Source organism: Pterocles gutturalis, unplaced genomic scaffold, assembly GCF_000699245.1.
Source record: "Pterocles gutturalis isolate BGI_N339 unplaced genomic scaffold, ASM69924v1 scaffold9501, whole genome shotgun sequence".
Classification (NCBI taxonomy): Eukaryota; Metazoa; Chordata; class Aves; order Pterocliformes; family Pteroclidae; genus Pterocles; species Pterocles gutturalis.
Genome location: NW_010100340.1, coordinates 6,573 through 22,762, shown reverse-complemented (window position 1 = coordinate 22,762; position 16,190 = coordinate 6,573). Strand labels below are relative to the sequence as shown.

General features: G+C 40.1%; 1 protein-coding gene across 1 annotated transcript; it reads right to left on the bottom strand.

Moving 5' to 3' along the window:
- Positions 1-8,824: 8,824 nt before the first annotated feature.
- Positions 8,825-14,185, bottom strand: CMTM3 (CKLF-like MARVEL transmembrane domain containing 3). Its single transcript, XM_010079366.1, has 4 exons — positions 14,033-14,185; positions 12,086-12,181; positions 10,686-10,803; positions 8,825-9,053 (listed from the first exon to the last, which is right to left on the bottom strand). Exons 1-4 carry the CDS (start codon positions 14,132-14,134, stop codon positions 9,025-9,027), a joined length of 345 nt encoding a protein of 114 aa, XP_010077668.1. The 5' UTR covers positions 14,135-14,185; the 3' UTR covers positions 8,825-9,024.
- Positions 14,186-16,190: the final 2,005 nt, after the last annotated feature.

Sequence of the window (16,190 nt, the reverse complement as noted above, 5' to 3'; positions counted from 1 at the left end):
ATGCTGACAAATCGGTGTGATTATCCAATAACTTCTGCTGAGCTGAAGTATAGTAGTTGGTTCACAGCAACCTGCAGGACGTAGATGCTTGCATCAGAAGGACTCTTAAGAAATGACAGCTTCAGACTAATTTCTGCTCAGTCCCACTGAAATGGGTCAAGCTGTCATGTAGCATTTCTTAAAATTGGGTACTTGGTTCTTGTTCATAGCATAAAGTAAGGCATTGTTTGGAGGGCCAACAAAGCTCAAAAAGGCTGCAGATAGAGATGTCGTGTATGTGAATTTTAATGTCAACAAAATAATAATTTAAAAATGAAACTGAAATAGGTAGAAAAACCATCAGAATGTTTGAAAACAGTTTGTAGAAATTGTGCTATATTCCTCTCTTTATTTTAACAGGGGGAGTTGATTAGAAATGAATTTACACGAATATCCAGGAAAATCCTGAATGCCACTTCAGAGTTTTTCTTGGTATATTGTTTTCTGTGTTAGACACTTGGCCACCTGGATAGATCTTGACTGAGTCAGTGGTGCTGTCCAACCTGAAAGGGTTCCTTTGTTTTGCTCTTATTTTTGCGTTGTCTTTTTAAAATCTGTCTATAATTTAACCATTTGTGTTCTAAAATAATCTTTTAAAAAATCTGCTTACACTGTGATTTATGATAGCCTTTAATTTAGACTATACAACACAATCTGATTTTCTTTTGGGATATGCAGCTTTCAAAAGTGTTCTTATATATGCCCAGAAATGGAAGTTGTTTATTTATCATGAAAATGTGATTAGATAAAGTTACCTATCCAGAATCCCAGTGCAAGTCTTTCAAATGTGCTGGATGGATGAGTTAGTGAAATTGCCTTTTAATCTCTATGGGTTAATAAATATTTTTTTATAACTAGCCACAGATATTCCTTTTTAAATTATACTTGGCAAACAGAAGATATTTAATTTTATATACAATATACATAGTTACCTTGATTGACATATTTATAACATAGAGCTTTGTGTTTACTATGAAGGTTTTATCTGTATACCATGGACTTCATGGGTAAAATTTTAAAAAGCCAGTTAGCAGATATGGAAGGATATGGCAACTCTCTTCATGAATTCACAGTAAAGACACAGGAACATTTCAAAAAGCAATAGCCAGATCATATTAACGGAGTATCTGGGTTTTTTCTTATTTTTTGATTGGGGCTGGTCCCTACAGCTGTTTTAATAACATCTGGATGTGAGTAACAGAATGAAATATGACCATCTGCCTCTTCTGACTGTCACGGACTATTGTCTAGAATATGGGAGATTTCAGGGTATTGTATTTGTTTTGCTTTGGACAAATGTCTCAATAGACATATTTTTAAAACCTTAATGTGTTTGAAAGAAAATACCCTCTCTTAACTAGGCTGATTTATCACTTTTGGTAACCTTTTAATCTCAAAAGTATTATTGTCTAAATATTTTTAGTAATGTTACATTTATCCTGATGTCTACAGGTTAAATTGGTTCTGGTTAGCACCCTTTTATTACAACAATTGCTACCTTCATTTTTCTACTGTTTATACTTTAATCTTGAATGTTTACCGGTTTCTACTTGTTGGATATTGTGGAGGGAGAGTGTATCTTAGCACTACCATTCATCCAGCTTTAACTCATACATCATAGTTCTGGAGTAAGAAAATATTTTGATTTATATGTTGTGGCCAATTTATTGCATTTTAAAATTATTTCTATACTTAAGACACAACATTTACGACATAATATAACAAATGACTTAGCTAATCATTATATCTGTCTAGACTTACTCTCTTCTGTGCTAGTGTCATTTTGAAACTATTTGTATATGTTGGAAGTTTGTAAGGGTTCAGGAACCCACAATAAAATAGTAAAGTATGTATTTATTTCTCATTCTAATGCTCGATTTTGATTTGAAGGTTGACACTTTTAATGTCTTTTCACAGAATTGTAAACAATTACCGAAGAACTGCTTCACCTAGGGTGCCTTCCATGTGTGGTATAAACACTTGTCATTCACAAAAATAGAGATGTAAATTTATTAAACTAGTAAACACTATTTTTGTAATGTGAGTCAGTAATGCATCTCTGGCTTCATTGTGCTTTGTTTTCACGAATACCAGTTTTATGGCTACTGTGACCATTGCCTTCCCTTTGTGCACTAAATAGTAAATCTGATTTCATGGTGAATCAAGAGATTGTATCACTTTTGCTCTGCTCTGCCTTCAGCTGCTACCTGAAAGATGGAGATGAAGCACATTGCTGACATGAGCTAGAAGGTGCTCCAAATTGCTTTCCTCAATACTTGTGTAAAAAGATGTTCAGTGTGGGATATCTGTATCCTCGGTGCTGATTCTGGGTCCTCCAGAAAAACCTAGCCGGTGTAATCTAAACATTCCGATTCTAGCTCATAATTTATGGTTTATGGTGTCTGAGGAAGGCGCATTCAGGCCTGTCTGAAAGACTTCATCCCTTGGGGATACAGGTCCTATACTGACAGATGTGCAATTGTGAGCAGTTCAGAAGTATTAGTCAAAATAGTGGGTTAGAATTCCATCTCGGGCTGAGCAAAGGGGATGCAATTTTCATTATATCATATGAGCACAAGTCTGTTGTGTAATACCCATGGTATTTTGCGTTTGAATTACGAAAAATTGTTTTGCCAAGGAAAATCTTACAGGCATACTCTATGTGTGAATGCAGAACCTGACTCTTGTCCTTACTCAGGCAAAGTTCCCTGTTGACTTAGGGGACTGCAGATCAGGTACCTGTTTATCATCAAATCCTGATGAAGGATTTGAAGAACATCACAAATTAGCAAACATTAATATAGAGACAATTTACAGCCTTGAAGTGATTTCACATTATTTTGGTAAGTGTTCCTGAAGTTCTGAAACTGCATGTGAGGCCAGCTGATAAAACAGATGCTTTCTGTAGCGGTACCTGCCAGCTGCGACTACTCTTCTCAGCATCGCAGCTGTAACTTACATGTGTGAGTGTAGCATCTTCCAGCTCTGTATGTGAAAGTTGTGCTGGTAATGCTTGACCACTTTCAAAGGCAAAGTAACTCTACAAGAAAACGTAACCCCCAACTTGTTTATACACCAGTAATGATTTTTCAACATGTGTATTTCTTCTGTTGGTGTTTATACTAAACAAAAACCACAAGCTGAAGAATTGTGATGTCTTGCAATACAGAAAATAATCTTGTGTTTAAAATCCATGCTGTTATAGCATAATTTAATGGTGTATTTATCAGTTTTAAATGTCATTTTACTTTTCCAGTCTTTTGTATATGGGCACAATACTTTTTGTAAATTTTTTTTATTTAGTTGTCTTTCTGTCTTTTTTTATTTCTGATATTTGAAGATTTGAACTCTATGGATTTTCACGGTACTCTTCTGATCATGTCTTCATAGTGGTAAAAGTATTTTTGTATGTAGGGGAAATGGTAGTTTTCTAACACTTGATCAATATAATATGGAAACATTTGTGAAGGACTTCCTGTTTAATAAATGGACATATTAAAGTACTAAAACATTGTGTTCATCTGTAAAGGCAACGTACAAACTCAGTATACCAGGTGTTGTGTGGTTGATTAGTTGATAATCCAGTAAGTGCAGTTGCTAAATTGCATTGAGGCAATCGAGGGTTAACCATCAAACAAACCAACCTCGTCTGAGGTTTTCTGTGACCGTGTCTGTGACAAGACAGCCTTCATAGATGCAGGAGTTAATGAGAAACCTGTATAAGCAGTCCTTCATGAGAGGTGGCATGTGGAGCTGCTTTATTGCTGAAGTAGTTGTGGTGGGATTGCTCTTGTGGAAGTTTCTCCATCTGGAACACTGTAATGGGCTGAAATGCCGTACCTTGTGGGTTGCAGCATCCCATTCTGGACTGAAAGGGAATTTCAGGGCTGAAAAGGCAGAGTGACTAGGTAACGGTCTGTCACCTCGGGGGCTGTAGGTTGCAAGTTCTACCTTGATGTGGTCAGGGTTTCTGGTATCCAGGCGCTTTGGGTGCAAAGTGAAAGCACTGAGTTAATCAGCGTAAGAACTGCGGAAGCACCCGTGTGGTTGAATGAGTGTTCTGGGAAGATTTGGGAATATGGATGATGCTCTTAAAACACAGCTTAGGGATAACATGCATGTGGGGACGTGGACAACAGCAGTGGTACGACTGAGCTTGTACAGAAGGGCTCACTAAAGAGAGTCATGTGCTTGTACAACTTTTGTGCCAGATGAAGGGCCTGTGTGGGGCTGTCAGCAGCGGCAGATTCTCATCTGTTGTGGTGTTGCATCCATTGGACCTGCTTAGAGATCAGGCCTTCATGTAATCGATGGTGTTTAAGAAAACCAAGAGTTAAAGTGCTGGACTTAATGCCATACTGCTGCAGTTGTTGTTATCCATGGTGTTCCTTGGTCAAGAGAAGCTTTGCCAGCTGTTGAATTGAAAAAAAAAAAGTTTATTCTAACTTTTAAACACTGAATCTTCCTTCTGTCTCCAGGGAAGACTGTAATTGATTTCTTATTTAATGGATCAGGCGGACAAAATGTGATGGACAGCGTCCAATATATATTAAATAAAAGCACAAGTTTTACCTGGCTACCAATGAACATTGGAATCACTGTTTTCTTTTTCAAGGAAATAGATTGAAAAATTGACTGACTTTAAAAAAACAAACAAACCAAATTTTCTGGGTAGCATTGTTTTACCTTCTGACCTGGAAGTTTTACAAAACATTCTGTGAATTCTTCCAGTAACGGAGGAATCTCTGTTGCAGTGTGAATTTTTTTTTATGCAGTCCTGTTTATTTAGAAGAAAAACAAGAGACTGTGTCTCCATCCTGATTTTTAAACCAATACTCCATGCAACAAGGCATCTCAAGCATCTTGTAGCAAGATTCACATTCATGGTGCTTATCTTTGTGTTTCCTTGATGTATTCTCTCTTTCTCTCCATGCTCAACAAAAGATTAATTGATGGCTAGGTGGAACTGCTGCTTGTATTTTTACATATACATGGTGATATGTATCTTGCATTTGCTCTTCGGGGACGGTTTGCATCCTGGTCTTTGGAATGAAGCCACTTAATTGTATTATTTTTTTATCTCTGGTTGGTTACAAGCTGCCTGCTATGAGGTTTAGTTCAGCCTAGTAGCAATACGTATGTTTTCTCATTTACTTATGCATTTTAGAAGTGCAGGTGTTGGAAACAGGTGCTGTTAGTGTTTGGTTACAAGTACACGCTCACTTAATGATACTGGCTGCTGGTCTCCTAGCAGGGGAAGATGCAGCTATAAAATTCAGGCTTAGAAATTTGCACAGTGAACACTTACCAGAAGCATAATGAATGAAAAACATCTGCTTGCTATGCAGAGCATTAAATTGTCTTCTGCTTTCCAGTACACCAGGCTAGTAGAAGCATTCTTCTCAAATACCACATAGGCTGAGATACACACCACTTAGTATCTTGGAGATTACTTTGTCAGTTGGAAATTCAAGATTTACAGAACTCTGAACAGTAGCTGATGAAAAGCAAGATTAAGCAGAGTAATGGACAGAGTGTTGCAATGACAGTTGAGCCTCTTATTTCAGTCAGAATTTAAAAAGGCTGCTTGGAAAGGTCTGTTGAATTCCTTACCGTCACCTGTCCAAAATCACTGCACAAGACTGAACTAATCTTGCACAGATAAGTATAAAAGCTTTTTGATAGGAGGAGGTAGGAGGAGGGAAAGGGACCTTCAAGCCATGTGAGAGCTGTATGAAGTCATTTGTCTGGGATGCCAGCTGATCATTTTTCCTTCCTGTTAGTGGCTTTGATTCACAGTTCAGATCATAAGACTTCTTGCATTGTTTCTGCATTGATTTGTTCCCCATTTGGTATTGGAAATTCTTATCACTCCTTGGGTTTGTCTGATGCTGGGTGCTGTTCAACAAGCACAGGAATTCCAAATGGAAATAGTTGCACTCTGGTTGCAATGAAGGCACAAATGAGCCTGTTTGGGTTTTGGAAATGGCTCCTGTTTGGAAGAAGGATGTATTGTGATCGAAAAGAGTTTTTTGATTATGACCCTGCTGGTTCACTGCCATAGGAACTTCAATAAGCCCTGTGTGCTGCAGGTGCAACGTTACACTTCTGTCGTGAACCCTGAAGTGCAGAGAAACCAGTGCTCCTGCTATTTTGATCTTGTAAATTGAGGAAAAACAAATAAAAAAGCCAAAAAAAAAAACCCCAAGACTTTTCCTCTGCCCTACACCAAGCTATGAGCTTAGTGCAGCATTGCTGCAGGAGATGAATAGAAGACTGAGTCAGCACGCCCACCCCCCAATCAGAATTGGCTTTAAAGTAATTATTTTTAATTGAATTACCTTTTCTGAAATGACATTCATAAAACACAGGCATGTATTTTATTTCAGCTGTGGGAACAGATCTTTTTAAATAAAAGGCTGGAATCTTACACAAGTGCTGGACCCTGGGAGCAGACTAGTTAGAAGTAAGTGAAATAGTCAAATACTGGAGTGCTAGTAACAAAATGATCTGGACAGGCAATTCGCTGCGTGCCTGTTAGAGCAGTCCTGAAGCAACTAATGACCAATTTTGTTTACTACTTTTGTTGATTTTTAGGAGTATTCCAACATGAAAAAATTCCTTGAAAACCTTAGCAGATTTTAGGTTGTAACATGTCTGTGAAGGTAAACCCAAAGAGCGTTGTTGTTGTTTACGGTGTTATTAGTTGCCAAGTAAGAGCACTGTACCTCCAATGTCTGCTAAATAGCAAAAACTAATTCCCAGTTAAATTCTTTCATATTTATGTGCTGAAGATGAAGTTTCTCCTTGCGAGATGTGCAAACAGGAGTGACTAGTCTTCAGTGCTGGCTCTGTGCTGTCTGCCTCCCCGGCAGGCACACGGTGTCCTTCCTGACGGGGCTCCTGGAAACACAATTAACTCTCCCTGGTCAGAGGCAAGGCAGTAACACCAGGTCTTGAAACAAGTAAAGACACCCAACACTTCTATTAAAAGAGGTTTAATCCAGCATGGTTTCTAAATATTAACCATGTACTAGTTTCCAACTGTAACATGCAGTACATTTTTTAATTAAAAAAAGAGAAATACAAAACAATTGAATATAAAAATGAGCCCAGGTCCCCTGATGTCACAGTGTGTACCAGTAAAATATGACAACAGAAAAGAAAGAAACATGGAATTTCATACAGGAAAAGGTCCAAAGAGCACTTTCGCATAAAAGCAGAGATGACATATTTGGAAGCAACCATTTGTCTTGCTTTTATTCCCTCAGTGATCTGGAAACAGGAGATGCAGGAGCTGCCTGTTGGACAACTCTGATCTGGCCAGCACCGTCCCAAGCACCTGCTTGCTGTTAGGTACCGTGGTTCTGCCCCTTAGCAGCCAGCTGCTCGCAGGGAATTGGAACCCAAGCAGTAATTTTGTTCCCAAGGAAATCTGCCTTTATTGTTTTATCCCTGTTTTTCATCTACTCTGTTAGTAACATCTGCTCTCATTTTAATTGCTTCTTGTTAAGGCCACCTGTTCTGGTACTATATTAATTTTTTTAAAATGTATGCAGGTTTCTTTGAAATAGGCCTGTCTGATGCCATATATAAGGAGCATGCCATGCTTTTTCCAAGCAATATACGTTTATAGGTGGACACAAATATTACAAGATAGGTTGTACAACCCATGAAAACACCTTGTAAATTCAGAAGGCTCTTCCCCCAGAATACTAGACCATGAGATAAATTGTGTCCATCCAGGGGAAGAAAAAGAAAAAAAAACACCAAACAAACAAAAATACCCTCTCCTCACCAAAAAAAAGAGGTCTGGGAAAATTCACAGAATCACAGAATGTTAGAGATTGGAAGGGACCTCGAAAGATCATCTAGTCCAATCCCCCTGCCGGAGCAGGAACACCTAGATCAGATCACACAGGATTCATTGTAGACATTCCTACTTTGGAGGGGTTTTTTGTCTGTTTTCACAGTGGGAAGGATGTACTGCCTTCCTGGGGCACGGGTATCCTGAGTTTTACAAAAACAGTCATCTGTTTTGCGAGCCCAGGGGACTAAGTCCAGCACTACTTCTCATGGAGGACCAGCATTCACACCACAGAACGTGAGATCAGACAGTGGTATCTTGCACATAAATATCTGCAGGCTTCGGTGGGCAGATCCTGTTGGATGGTATTTTGTAAGCCTCCCTTAAGCTGTATGCGCAAACACGCACAAGGGTTTCCACACAAATGGTAGGAAGGGGGCTGGTAAGGTGCTGCCTCATGTGTTTTACCTCATACCTGTGGTGAAATGCAGATAGGATGTGACCCCATCCAAGCAGCTTAAAAAAAGTGATATTGGTCAACGTTTGATAAGCCAGCTGCCCTGTGGCACAATTATACTTTGAGGTTTGTTCTTGCTGCAGATTTCCAGTTGTCACTTTTTCTTGTTGCAGACGTAATGAACGCAACACGTTAACTATAATCTATGCCTTCAGTGCTGGAGACGGTGGAACATTCAGGCTTCAGGTAAAAAAATATTGTTAGTTAATCAAGAAAAATACAAAAAAATTAGAGGCATTCTGAGCCTCTCTTCTTTGGCACAGTAAGAAGTATAAAAGCTATAAGTGTTAACGATTTGGAATTAAGAAAGCATATTAAAAGCTCGGCTTATACGTTTAAAATACGAGGTTCCTGTTTACTCAGTACAGTGTAGTGCTGAGTAAGGAGGGGCAGTGGGAGAACTGAGACATGTTGTTTGGATACAGACTTCTGTGGCAGGTTGAACTGTAAAATCCATAGTTCTGAAGGAGTGTCTAATGGCATTGGGAATAGTCTCCTTTTCCACATCACTGCTTGTCTGTGCTCTGGTGATTCCATAAACAGTGAGGTGGAAAGGGGATACCGAGGCTGAAATAAGGGAGATATTTCAGTTGGCAGTGCACTCAGCAGAGAGGAAAGTGCTTGATCATCTTCCCTTCACACTTGGTTGGTATTCGGGTCTTCAGTCTGAGTCGGAATCTGAGTCCTCATCTGAAATTTAAAACAAGGAACAATGGGGAGAATGAAAACTGGAAATCTCCACGTCAGCTTTAGCTTTTTTTAGGAGAGATATGCTGCTCCTCAGCAGGCATCTGCTTCAAAGGATGTGGCATGTTTAGGAAAAGGCTTGTAAAATGACAGTTCTTAGTAACATGAGGGAGTGTTAAATGCTGTTTCAAATTACTTGAGAAATGCTGCTGAGAGGCACTTAGACCACTACAACGTAGACAACAGCTCAGGTGACAAGCTGCAGAGATGCGATTGTTAGCTTGACCACCAAGAGGAAGTCTGCTGAAGACACGCTTCCTGTACTAGAGCATTGCTGTTCGCTGTGGGTCACCGTTACGCACCGCCAGTTAAACGTATCTGAAAGCCAGATGCTTTAAGATGTTAAGAAATCCCCACAGGCCTGTAGAGGTACATTTTGCCCAGGCTTGAGGCTTGCAAGGAAGGGAGGGATTTCTGGCCGCAGCAGCTGAGAGCCCCAGTGTGAACAGGAGTTTGGTGCTGGGGGAACAGCGCTGCAGGACAAAGCCCTTCTTGCCCCATCAGATCATCGACACAAAGCTGCATGACTGCATATCTGTAAGTTTATATATTTCCAGGGAAATTAGATGTAATCTTTAGCCCAATTTTGTACCCTTGTCACCTGATCTTTTTTCTGCAATCAGTTCAGTTTGTGGGGATAAACAGTTTTTAGTCTTAACAGTCTGTTTCCTAGGATTTATTCTTTTAATTCTTCTTTTCTTTGTCTCTCTTTTTGGCCTAAAGCTTGCAAAACATTTAGTGGTTTACTAAAATACCTAGAAAAGTCTGTTAGCGTTACTGTATACCTTCTAGGGTTATTCTGTACATGCCTTGGGTGTTTTTGAGGGTTTTGGTTTTGTGGGGGGTGGTTTTTTTGGTTTTGGCATTTTTTTGTTTGTTTTTAAGCGTGAAGCAGTCTTTTCCAGCTGTGTGGGTGCAATGAGTAGTATCACAGGGGCATGATGCCCAATTTGGACTCCTGGGTCCTGACTGGACTTGAAATGGGTTTGAACTCCCAACAGCAGGACCCTCTTTTTGTCTTAGTGGATCTGTCTGATTTGAGGTAGACTGTCCCTCCTCTATTAAAAAATAAATTTTATACCAATCTTGTTATATGCTGTGTGGCCCTTGGATTTCAAGGCCATTTGCCCACAGATAGTCAAAGCCTTGACCCTGAGTAAGAGGTAATAATGAGAAAGAGAAAAGCACTATTGGACATAAAAGACGGTGGACTAACGGATGTTAGTTATGAAAAAAAGGTAAGTGTTTTTCAAGTAAGCCATCTTGATGAGAAGAAACAAGTCTGTGCTGCACAATAATTTCTGTAATTGGATTTGGGGCCTTTCAAAGATGGTGCAAAACTCTGAGAAACTTCACATTTCTGGCATGCTAGTTATCTTTGTAAATCACTGAAATTCCAGTTGTATTTTAAGACTAAGCAGCTTCATAATTCAGCACAGTTGTGGCATACAAAATTAAGGAAGCCAAGAACAGAAGCCGTTCTTACTGAGGGAGTGCTCTCGCTCCCGTGTGAAGGGGAAATGGAGAAGAACATCTCATGTTACATACTCTTATAACCAAAATGGGGAATTTTACCTTCTGACTTGCGCCCTTCAGGGGAATCAGAACTGCCTTGCTTGAGAAAAGTAACCAGGTCATTGAAGGTTATGTAGAAATCAATGGCGTACACTATCGTGGCTATAAATCCAAACACCTAAAATGGCAAAATAATACTCTGTTTAACAACAGGTCCCGTCCATCAGTGACAAATCAAAATAACCCTGACAAAAGAAAAATTCTTAAAGAAAACTTGGGCTTGATTTTTCTTGACCAGTGCCTTTCTAAAAAGACAGGGAAGGGAAATGTCTCAGGAGCCACTGGCATCAACTGAATCACTGCTGATCTGGGAGCCTGAGGAGTGGTCCCTGGAGTTGCTCTATCAGATGTGTCCTTAGCCCTTCCCCAGGCAACATCCCCCTTGGGCTCTGGGCACGTTCTGAGCATCAGCGTTGCCCTGTGCTGGGAGCTATAGGAGAACATAACCTGCACCTCCACCACCCCAGGGCATCTCTTTGCCACCAATAAATCACCTCAATTTCTCTGGAAATAACTTTTTACTGGTTTGCAAGCAGATGCCTCTTGCAGAATTAACTAGATTGAGATAAAATTATTCTGGAGTTACCTATTTTTAGTGTCAAAGAAGCATCAGTGTGGCAAGACTGGGCTGGTTTTCAGCCTGAGAAGCCAGGATAAATGCTATGTTGCATTGCTCTATGTCTAAACCAAGTGACAAAGATTAAAACAAGGTCTTTGGTTTGAAATTGTGTGTGACTCGGGATGGTTTGGTAAGGGTTTCTGGCTAACACTACTGGTATTCTTCCCTATCTTTTAAAATTATGATGCCAATTTTATTTATGTTGCATACATTATTGATGCTTAGAATCACGTTGCAGATGGAGAGGCTGGATCTTGTTTCTGAACTCAAAATGCTGAGGACGAAGGCTCTCTCCTGGGCAGTCCATATACTGGAGGGTAAAATGACACTGCTCCTGTTTCAACTCATCCAAGTAAAATTAAGCAGTACAGGTAGGAGGTTGCAATTACTTAACTTAGACTGTCCTCAGTAGTTACAGGTTTTTGGTTTGGTTTTTTTTTTTATTTATTCCCTCCATTCAAGGATCTTGATGTTCTTTGCAGGAACAGAGATGTTTATCTTCCTTGTACACAGCTGGTGAAATTAAACATCAGACTAGGTGCCTTCCCTAAGTAGTATGGTTCACATTGAGCAGCACTGTTAGGATGAAAAAACTATTCATTGATTCAAAACCTGTTTTTCTAAATAACTGACCATTTCTTCCTTGCTTTAGGCAAATCTAGTTCTCAGTTAATTGAAGGAACTTCTGGTACTTGCAATGGGGTCAAAACTGAATTGTTTCTAAAGTACATCCATGCATGGTTCACCAAAACACGTAAGTGGAAAGCTCATGTCTACTTACTCCTGCTGCTTTAGATGCTCCATCGCTATGTTTTGAGACAGCAGCAATTGAAATGGCAAAGTAAATAATGGCAGCAGTGACACACCGCAAGAAATCCTGTAAAATCAGCAACGTTGCATTCTCAGATTAGTCACATAATTCCAACATACAAATTCCTCTAGAAATTATTTCAGAAATGACAGCTTGTATTTTGTAGCACAGTAATTGCTCATCTGGGAAATATTTTTAAATGAGAGATGACCGGAATCTTGGCATAAGCTTCAGCTCTTACAGATGTTGGTGTAAATCCTACTTTGAACATGCCTGTGTCAGCAGACCTGTCTGCGGGCTGAGGAGGGCTATCTTTGTGATGTTTAACTTGGAGAGCAGCAAGGGCTCTAATGGAAGAATCACTTCAAATGTGAACATGCCTGTGTCAGCAGACCTGTCTGCGGGCTGAGGAGGGCTATCTTTGTGATGTTTAACTTGGAGAGCAGCAAGGGCTAATGGAAGAATCGCTTCAAATGCCTTAAAAAGTCTTGTCTTTAAGCAGAACTCCTGTGGTACGAGAGGCTCAGGAGGAGCATACCTGTTCCTGTGGGAAACAGGCACGTGCTCGTTTCCATACAGACGTAGGCCTGTCTGGAGGAACTCCTCGTTTAGGAACTAAACACTTGGTTTAGCTTTTAGAACTCTGATTTATATTTAGTATGTCCACTTGTAACTCCAGCAGCTGGCCTGATGTGAATGTACCCGTTGCTATCATGGAAATACGTGCTGCTGAGGCTGCAGCTCTGCTGGGCAGGGGCCGTGCCCTGCAGCACCAGCAGCGATGTGCTGGAGCAGCGGTGTCCCTGAACTGTGTTAAACACAGAGCTGTGAGTCCCAGGGCATGTGTAAATCATGTGAGCTGGAGTAATGGTATCTTCACAATTAGATCTTCAGCCTTTTCAGAACAGATGGATGAGTAAGATACTGTCTCAAAACACAAATCCTACAAGAAACTTGACTCCACTGAAATCAGGACAAGGTCAGTTATCTCCATTCTGTGGCTGGAGCATATTATGGTGATGGACATAATATACATGTAAGTGCTTTTTTTGTCTTAGTTCTGGAATCAGATGCATGTAGAAAATGGGAAAATGATGGAACTGAGATTACCAGCTGGAAACCATGCACACTGTCAAAGTCACTGGTATTGTTTTATTTACCAGTCGCCTTGCTAATGTTATATTTATACATTGGGAGCTCTAATTCAAATCTCACTGTGATGAGCTCTTGCTAGACTTTACCAAAAGAGAATCCAGATCGATTAGATTAGCATTTTTTTGGAGCAGTTGTACTGCTGGACAAATGCTGCCTTACGATGGGTGTTTGAAGCAACAGAGACATCCAGTGGCCAGTGTGCAGTAACCACCTGCGACAGCAAACCTGAAACCCCTGTGAACAGCCAGCGGTTTCCTTTGTGACAATGAGTATCTGCTGGCAAGAGCTGCCCTCTCAACAAAAGCAGCCGTCAGTTTGTTTGCATGCGAGTATGACTCTGCATCTCAACAGCACTTACCTGAGAATTTTAAAACATTTCAGTCAAGTACACGCATTACTACAGGGCATGCCTCAGTTTCCCCATTTGTAAGGGTGGCAGTATTAAGGAGCCCTCAGCAGTGGTCAGACTTAGGCTGATGTTGCCTGCTTTTGAAGATCCAGCCCTAAGCCATTTTCCTGGAATTGGGCATGAATTCTGTGCTTTAATCAAACCATGTGTTGTGTCAGCACAAAGAAAGCTACAGTATGTAGTGTGGCACAGATTAGAGTGCTCTGGGACCTCTTGCATGAGGGGCAGTGTGGACAGGTTTCTAATAAGGGGGTGAAGTTGTTAACAGTCAGCCTAAACTCCTGTATAGTCCCTTTTACTCATCTTACGCTGTACAATTACATCTGTGGTTTTATATTGCACATTTCACTTACCGTCAAAGGCCAGTAGAATCCTTTAAACTTCTCATTAAGTTTGGAGGCGTAGGCAAAAAAAAGAAACAGCGCCAGCAGAAACTCTAGGAGTGGTGCCATCATGAAAGCGGCAGCTTGAGATGCAATATAGCAGATAAAGATGATAAATGACAGCACCTAGAGTAAAGGGAAAACTAGTTATTTGCATGGAATAGCAGAGCCTCAAGCAGCAGTGCTGCTTTGAAGTGTTATTCTGGCTTCGTATTTCTGTCAGTGCTGCTGGTGATGGCATATCTTGCTTCTTACTTTTTTCCTTGGGCCAAATGAATTTTCTTGTTCATCATGGAATAAATCTGAAGTCATGGCATTTATTTCAATAGGTATGAAATCGACTTTTAGAGACCTGGGTGGATTTGCACCTCTCCGAGTCAGTAATTTGCTCTGGATTGTAAACAGTTCTGACAACATAATTCTGAAAATGGAGCGGGGCATTGCCAAGCAAACAGAGCTTTAAGCGTCCAACTGTGACAGTTCTCATTTCAAATCCACCTCATTGCTCAGATAGCTCAAAGGAAAAGAGAGAAGTCTGCTGTTGATGGATATGAAAGAGCTGAGAATCAACTATGCTGTGATTTCTGGAGGTCTCTGGTTCTAGTTTTCCAATGGAGACAGCTGTTTTAGAGAGGAATAGGATAGATAACTGCCATAGATTTGTTTTATCTCTATAATGTTTCCTAACTCTACAAAATAATAAAAATGGCATTTGTTTTCCCATTCAATTAAAATACCTTTAGTTTATGGCTCAAAATAGAAAGATTCACAATGGGAAAATGGCTAAAGAAAATGCATTTTCAGCTAAACCAGACAGGACCAAAGTGCTGTGCTACATTTCAGGACTTTCAGCTACTGTGTTTATATGTGAAAGCATGAGGTGAGGGAACCGTGGAGAAACTGAAAAGTATTTTCAAATGGTGTACTGGGAGTTGGTCCCCTCCAAGAAGGGGCTCCAGCCCTACTGCCTTTGTTGGTAACCGGCTGCTGTTTTCTTCAAATTAGCTTAAAATAAAACAAGTAGCTAGCATACTGAATGAAAGATTTTCTGTGAGTATTGTGTGATAGTTCCCACCTGAGCCACTTTATTCAGCCTTTCCTCTTGGAGACAAATCTCTGCCTCAGGAATGCTCAGAGGTGCTTTTGGTCAACAGAGCAGCAGGTGCTGTTTGAGCTTCAGGTTACAAGGATTTTGTGAACTTTCACATTCTAAATTGGGACACTGACATTCTCACTCATATAATACTGAAAGCAGATGTATTATTTTCCCCCTGATGCCATGTCTGAAGACAGATGTGCTTCTTGAAAAGCGTAAATGTTTGGACAGTGACAATCAGTGCATTTGCCTTATTAAATTTCCGATCTGTGGATTTCTTTGCTTGCTGCCACCATGTGTTCCTAGGAACCACCTGTATGTCTAAAAAAAAAAATCATTATTCTTGAAAGGTAAGGCTCCTATAATTAATTAGTAATTAATAATTGCTCCTGTGAGAGGTCAGTCAGCCCTCAAATGCCTGTATCAAAAGAGCCCTTTAGGTTTAGGGGGCAACTAAGCAGTTCAATCCTGTTGAAATACTTTCTTAATTTCATTAACAAGCTTTTATTCTAAGTCTGTTTTTTTGGGGGAAAGCAGTCAGTTCTTGACCAGGATGCTAATAACTGCAGTATATTGTTTTGATCCATGAGGACTGGGTGGTGAAGTTGGAGAGGATGTGACATTTATAGTAAGATACTATATTTATATTACAATGCCTATGCATTGTTCTCGTTTTGGTGGGTTGTATAAACTGATCTGGTATAATACAGCGTTCACTTCTGCATCGAGGCCCGTTACCTGTTAATATTTACCCTATTTGTGGTTATTTATCCTATTATTATTTGCTTATTGCTTACATAGACTCTTTGCAGGTTTTTCTAGAGTTTTCGTAGAGCAGAGGGAACTCATCCAATGTATCTTACCCTTAATGTGGGATTTTATTTCTGTGAATTGAAAGTGATATGTACTGTTTGAAGAGAAGTGGATGTAACAGAACTTGAAAACTGCTAAGATGAGAGAGGACTTCTTCCTCCTTCCTATCACACCACTTATTCCCTTCCCACCCCCACGGGATGAAAACAGAAGGGACTG

What these genes read in the sequence shown, in the direction of transcription:
- CMTM3 (XM_010079366.1), bottom strand. Translation starts at nt 14,134, where the DNA reads ATGATGGCACCACTCCTAGAGTTTCTGCTGGCGCTGTTTCTTTTTTTT. An exon ending in GAGCATCTAAAGCAGCAGGA is followed by an intron (nt 10,804 to 12,085) that starts GTAAGTAGACAT and finishes TTGCCATTTTAG; the next exon opens with GTGTTTGGATTTATAGCCAC. An exon ending in TGAAGGGCGCAAGTCAGAAG is followed by an intron (nt 9,054 to 10,685) that starts GTAAAATTCCCC and finishes TTTAAATTTCAG; the next exon opens with ATGAGGACTCAGATTCCGAC.